A 6,979-nucleotide genomic window follows, 5' to 3' on the forward strand; every position below is an offset into this window, starting at 1 on the left:
CGCCCTGCCCCGCCCCGCACGCCCCACCCACGGCCGCCAGGGCTGCACACGCAGGGGACGCCGGGGAGCCAAGGCCGCGGCTCCTGCCTTTCAGGCCCCGCTGGGCATCCCGATGCTTGTCCTCTTTCCGCTGTGCCCATCGGGCTCTTGGCCTGACTGCCTGCGGCCACGCACTTACCAGCTGGCTCCCAGTTTTATTATTTTAAGGCTGGGGCATAAATCTCGAAAGGTTATCTCCTTGCTGAGCTGCTTAATTGCAGACAAGAATCTATTCTTAGCGAAAACTTGCTTTGACAGATTAATATGGCTTAACTGTCGACGATGATACAAAAATTAGCCCTTTCACAGCAATTCAGTTCTCAGAAGCGCTTTTACAAGTGGCAGGTAATTAATCCTCCCCGTAGGTCGACAGGTGCTGTTATCCCTTGTTGCTAGCCGGGGGGGCTTATGCAGAGGCCGAGCGGAGCCCCCTAGTTGGTGAGGTCAGGGAGCGAGGACCTGAGGCTCTGCCCGGAGGGTGCAGAGCCCCACCTGGTTCTGGGGGGTGGTCACTGGCTGGTCAGGTGGGGTGCCTACCATCTTGAAGGGCCCTGCAGAGATCCAGGCAGGTCCCAAGAGGGCAGAATTGCTTGCTGTTTTGTGTATTGATGTATTCCCAACACCCAGAAGAGTGCCTTTCCATAATAGGTCCCGGTACATGTTTGTTGAATGAATATTCATGTAAAACAGGCACCATTGCTCTTTCTGTTTACAGAGGCACAGCAATGGACGGGGGCCCCTGACTGTGAGGAGCTTCCAGTCAAGGCCAGTGGGGAACAGAAGCATGTGTGCCCAGTGAAGGCTTCTCTGTAGAGGGGACATGCAGACAGGGTTTTCAGGTGTCAATAGGAGTTCATTGAACAAAGAGGAAAAGCCTTCCCCATCCCCGAGGCAGCCAAGACACAGGGGCAGCCTACACTCATATTCATGTAGAAAGGCACCCTTGGAAGATCAGGGTCAGCTTGGAGCTCATGAGATTTGGACTATGTCCCGGCCCCCTCACTCCTCCAGCCCCCGCCCCCAATTCCACAGGCAGAGTGTGCTGCTTGGCCTTGACACTGGCCAACAGGGCTTAGCAAGCGCAGCACAAGCAGGCTGGCAACGCTCTTGCGATGTTTCTGCTCATCCTCCTGCACCTTTGCTATGGCCCAGAGTGTGCCTGGGCTGGTCCCGGGAGGAGGATGCCGGATCCCTTCCTAAATCATAACCCCTGGGTGTGTGTGCCTGGGCTGGTCCCGGGAGGAGGATGCCGGATCCCTTCCTAAATCATAACCCCTGGGTGTGTGTGCCTGGGCTGGTCCCGGGAGGAGGATGCCGGATCCCTTCCTAAATCATAACCCCTGGGTGTGTGTGCCTGGGCTGGTCCCGGGAGGAGGATGCCGGATCCCTTCCTAAATCATAACCCCTGGGTGTGTGTGCCTGGGCTGGTCCCGGGAGGAGGATGCCGGATCCCTTCCTAAATCATAACCCCTGGGTGTGTGTGCCTGGGCTGGTCCCGGGAGGAGGGTGCCGGATCCCTTCCTAAATCATAACCCCTGGGTGTGTGAGCGAGCCCAGCCTCTCGCAGATCTGAAAGAGTGAGTGCTGTTTGGGGTGGTTTGTTACACAGCACTGTTGTGACCCGAGCTGACCGAGACACTCCCCTCTCTGACCTCTTTGTAAAGCGAGGAGTTTCTTCCTGCCTTCTCCACCACACCCAGAGAAATAGGTGGTTCAGTCTCTCAGATCCCCTTCTCAGACGTCAGCGTCTCTGACCCCTGGATCCTGCAGTCGTGTCCGGTGCCCACCCCAGGGAAGGTGTGTGCAGTGAGCGGGCACTCACAGGCTTGCAGTTGGTTGGTTTCCCGTTCATGTCCGTGCTGGGAGGCCTCAAGTAATCCCAGTCTCGGCCCTTGTTGTAGGTTATGAGTGTCACCACCTTCCCGTTGACTTTCTGGTTTGCCAAGAAGACTCCTTTCACCCCTCGGACCTGGGACAGAAGCACAAGAAGGATGGTAAATGCCTGCCCGGCCCCTTGTGAGAGCTCTGTGCGCAAGGCCTCATTTGTCCGGGACAATAGCCCTGAGCTGAGGCTGGCGTACACCCTGGAGGTTAGGGGGCTCAGGGCACAGGGAGCGGAGATGCAGTCTGAGCTCTGACTGGGAGATGGCTCTGTCTGACCCCACTTTCCAAGTGCATTTCACGACATCGAGCTGTCCTCCCAAGTCCAGCCTCTGCTGTCAGACAGCGAGCAGAGCCCTGGTCCTTGACATGCGTGCACATCTCGGTCACCCCGTCTTTAGCCGGGGCTCCTGACTCAGATCCCAGTCCCTCGCCTCCTTCCCAGGGGACCCACAGGGCCTGGACCAGTGGAGTCGCTCTGGGCTTCCCTCCAGGGACTTCGTCAGCTCAGCCCCACAGGAGGTTGCCACAGGAGGTTGAGGTAGGGGTCCATCCTGGTCCCAGCCTGCCCTGGACGAGGGTCAAAGTTCCCCATGCCCCCTTTCTCAGGATTCCTGGGGGGCCCAGGGAGGTGACCCACTCACATGCCATAGTCAGTCACTGAGTCGGCTCATAAGAAATGGTCAAGCATCAGCAATTCCCAGTTGTTCAACCTACTGATTCTACAGAGATGAGTTTTTCTGGCAAGTTCCTTGGGTGTGGAGGCCTGGGACCCAGTAACTGAGGCCCACTGGTGTGGCCTGAGTTCCTTGGAGCCCCCGTGGGCCTGAAGCAGCCTTTGCTGCTCTATAAATAGCATGAACCCAGGGCAACTGAGGCACGGAGTTACAGGATTTATCCGGAGTTCCCTGACCAGAGGTGAAGCTCAGGACAACGGTAATAATTCACAGTAAGTGCCTTCTGCGTGGCGGTCAAGGGAGTCAGCAAGCGCCACGGCATTAAATTCTCAGACTCCACGAGGTCACCGTTGTGCTAGGCCTCCGTGGCAAGGGCCCGACAGGTGGGGAGCAGGCCGGGAGGCACTGAAGACTCTGAGTGAATGGTGTGCGTGTTTCCTGTGGCTTCCACGACAGGTGACAGGCGGATGGACCTTAAACCACACAAGATCGTGTGACAGCTCTGGGGGCCGGGAGCCCAGCAGGAGTGGGTCCCACAGGCTGAGAGCAAGCTGTTGGGGCCCAGCGTCTACAGGCACCCGAGGTGCTTGGCTTGCAGCCCCTCCTCCATCTTCAGCCAGTCGTACAGCAGCTCCTTGGCCATTCTTCCGTGATTCTGCGTGCTTTTCTGTTCCCTTCTGCTCCTTCCACTCGCGAGGACCCCTGAGATTGCAGTGGGCCTCGTGCAAAACGCTGGAAACTCTTCCCATCTTCTGTCTGCCAACTCCATCCCCCTTTGCCTGTGTCTCTTAATAGGAGGCTGCTGTCTGGGGTGGCGATGGCGGTCTGGCCCTCACTCCACAGATGATACTTCAGGGATGGTCTTTCTTGGGGATGACCCGGGGGGAGAAGGACCATGGCCCCTTCTCTCTCACTCTTGGTGACGTCACTCTGTCTCGGGCCCATCTGAGCATCACTCGGGGGCAGGCTGCTGGGTCCAGACGCCTTCCCTGGTGTCCCAGGGGCAGATTCGGTGCTGATTTGCCCGGTGATGGCTTGATGGAAAGTGCTCTTTTATATCCCAACTGGTCTCCATGAAAACACTCAGCAGTAAATAACCCGGACCCTCCTGTCCCACAGAGGTAGGAGCAGGCTGAGTCTCCCTGGGGTGGGTCTGGTCAGCTGAGCGTCAGGTTCCAAAGCTGACATGCCCGCTCCACGCGCCCACCCTTCTCACGGCTGTGCTCGTTTCCTGGGGCTGACGTGACAAAGTATCACAAAGTGGGAGAGGGCGGGGCTCAAACAACAGAAATTCTGTTTCCTCACAGTCGGGAAGCCGGAGGTCCACGATCAAGGCACTGGCAGGGCTGTCCTCTCTCTAAGGTTCTCAGGAGGCTCCTTCCTCGTCTCCTCCAGCTTCAGGGGTCTCCAGGTGTTCTCTGCTCTGTCTTCACAGACCCTTCTCTCTGTGTGTCCGTGTCTCCTCTTCTGATCCTTATAAGGACACTTGTCATGGGTTTAGGACCCAACACAAGCTCATCTCAAGACCCTTCACTTAGTGACGCTGCAAAGATCCTTTTCCTAAAGAAGCTCAAGGTCATGGCTTCGATGTGGTTTTACCTTTTTTTTTGAGGGGGGGGTCGCATTCAGCCCATTACAATGGCTGTCTCCTAGCTGTGGTCAGGACTTCTCAGGGTCAGGGCACAGGACTGGGGACCCCCATGAAAGTGTTAGTCACTCAGTCGTGTCCGACTCTTTGAGACTCCATGAACTGCAGCCCACCAGGCTCCTCAGTCCATGGGCTTCTCCAGGTAAGAATACTGGAGTGGGTAGCCATTCCCTTCTCCAACCTAGGGATCTTCCCAACCTAGGGATCAAACCTAGGTCTCCTGCATTGCAGGCAGTTTCTTTATCATCTTGAGCCACCAGAGAAGCCCCCATATCCTGCTTCCTAACCCAAGCTTCAACACAAGGAGGCCCCCAGAGAAGGGCTGTCATTTGGTCTAGAACCAGGACACCTCCCCCCAACCCCTGCCCACCCCGAGCAGTGGTGTGAGTTCACGGCCCTTCAAAGTCCAGGCCTCTCAGGGCAGTGGTTGCCTGTGATGTCTCGGACAAGACATTTTTCCTGGATCTGCCATTAGATGAATGATAACCACGGAGATAATGCAACTGGCACACATGTAGACTCTCTAGGCCAGGCCTTCCCCACACATGATCTTGAATCCCTAGAAAGGGCCACTGCTGTGAAAACTGTCGAGAGCTCGCTGAGTACTGGGCTGCTGTAAGTGTTCAATGGAAACAGAGGCCTCCTTCTGTGCCTCCAGTTGGCACAGAAAGCCTCTGAGGAAGGTATTACTGTCATCCTTGTTTCACTACGAGCAAACTGAAGCAGAGAGGTTAAGTAACCTCCCTGAGGTCACACAGCAAATACATATCAGAACTGGGATTTGAGCCCAGGCAGTGGGGCTCCAGAGCTGTGCTTGTAACCACTACCCATGACTCACATTAGGTGGATTTCAGAGAAGCCAAGTCACTTACGAGGAGGCCCAGCTTTGGGGCTGGCCACGTGAGCTCTCTCCAGTCCCCCTGGCCTCTCACTGCCTGGTCTTTGGCATGAATTGCTGTTCCCTGGTTCCTCAAGCCTGGCTAACTTCAGCTTCGCCTTAAATCCATCCACATCCCTTCCTCCAGGAAGCACTCCCTGACTACCATCCCGAGCTGGCTAACTGCGCTCATGGTGCTCTCTAGATGCTGACTCACTGGGTGGGAACCACTGTCGGGGGCTGATCTTCCTGTAGAGTATGAAATTCTGGGAGAAGTGGTTTGCTCCTTCCTGCATCCTGGGGATGGGGCCTGGAGCTGGGCGTGTGCTACAGGCGGTACGGATACCCGCAGAGGGCCAGGCCATCCTGCGTGTAACTGCGGTGTCTGTGGTGCCCTCATCCTGAGTCAATGACATGCCCTTCCCGCCTGTAACTTTTAGCAAATGGCCCTAAGCCGTGGGCTGTGTCCAGCTGGGGCGGTAAACCCACAAATGGGTTCTCATTGTAAACCAATGCTTACATTCATCACTTCCTGGGAGAAGGCGGTCCGTGCTGCTGTTGACAGCTGAGAGATGGAGGCTGCAGCCCCGGCTCTGTCCGGGAGGCCTGCTCCCACCTCAGCTGACCCGCTCTGTCTGCTTAAGGCTTGGCTGGCCACCCATGGGACACTCTCCCCAGCCTGGCAGGGACAGCAGAGTCTGGCAGGCCCACCACCAGCATCTACTATGAGAACACACTGGCCAGGGGCTCACCGAGGGAGGAGCTTAATGGTGAATGACCGAGGGAGGGAGTGCTGGCCAGGAGGGTGGACAGAGCCTGGGACGACAGACTGGGGCTGGTCCTGGTTTTCTCACTTCCTCCCCAAGTACCTGGGCAGGTTGCCTGCCCTGTCCGAGCCTCCGGTTCCTTACCTGTAAAGCGGCTGAGGGAGCCCCTCCCCGGCTCTGGTGTGGACAAGGATACAAGAGGTGGCCCTGAAAGGCGGGGTTCCAGTTGGGCCCTTGTGGGTGTGGGTGGGGCTGACATTTATGGAATCCAAGCACATGGGAGCCAGGAGCCACAGTTCAGAGCCTCTGACCTGATCAGGTCAGCCCCTCAGCATCACGCGACAAGAGCACGTGGAGGCTTAAATGGGACACAGATGGGGTGGGACCCCCAGGGAGGGCACTGGGGGATCTGTGAATCTCAGGCAGGGAGGCCCCAACCCCCAGCCTCAGAGACAAGAGCTGCAGGGCCAAGGCAGAGACAGGAAGCTAGAGAGAGCCCGACAGAGTGAGATACACAGAGCGGGGAGGAGACCAGTCCTGGGTGGGGGGAGGCAGCGAGGCCAGCAATGGGACGGCCCCACCCTCTGTCCCTCAGCCTGTTTTCAAGGCACGCATGGCTCTGCAGATGATGGCTGACGAGTAAGTTGATGCTGGGGACCGCTAACCTGAACCTCAACTCAGCAACATGTCATCCCCACAAAAGAATTCCATTCTTCTCATGAGCAGTGTTACACAGTGCTCCTTGACTAGATTTTTAATTTCATCACAAACAGCGAGTTTTCTCTCTTGCACTGAAAGTACCTGCATGGTATCCTCTAGATCTGCAAAGCCTGAATTAGGGCATTTTTGTAGGGTGAGATGGGGGCCGGGGTGGGAGTGGGAGGAGTCGGGCAGGAGTGGGTGGAGCCGGGCAGAGTGGGAGGAGCCGGGGAGGGAGTGGGAGGAGTCGGGGAGGGAGTGAGAGGAGTCGGGTGGGAGTGGGTGGAGCTGGGCAGGAGTGGGAGAAACTGCGGCACAAATGGGAGGGGCAAGGTAGGGAGTGGGAGGAGCTGGGCGGGAGTGGGAGGGTTTAGGTGGGAGTGGGAGGGGC

The 6,979-nt window shown here is 57.2% G+C and overlaps 1 protein-coding gene across 1 annotated transcript in view; it reads right to left on the bottom strand.

Moving 5' to 3' along the window:
* Positions 1–6,979, bottom strand: part of SORCS2 (sortilin-related VPS10 domain containing receptor 2) — a 65,941-nt gene that overhangs the window by 26,767 nt on the left and 32,195 nt on the right. Inside the window, exon 9 of the mRNA XM_010854543.1 lies at positions 1,862–2,008. Within this exon, the coding sequence (XP_010852845.1) occupies positions 1,862–2,008 (147 nt within the window). The remainder of the gene's footprint in view (positions 1–1,861; positions 2,009–6,979) is intronic.

The sequence above is a fragment of the Bison bison genome, unplaced genomic scaffold (assembly GCF_000754665.1).
Source record: "Bison bison bison isolate TAMUID 2011002044 unplaced genomic scaffold, Bison_UMD1.0 scf7180017864342, whole genome shotgun sequence".
In the NCBI taxonomy this organism is placed as follows: domain Eukaryota; kingdom Metazoa; phylum Chordata; class Mammalia; order Artiodactyla; family Bovidae; genus Bison; species Bison bison.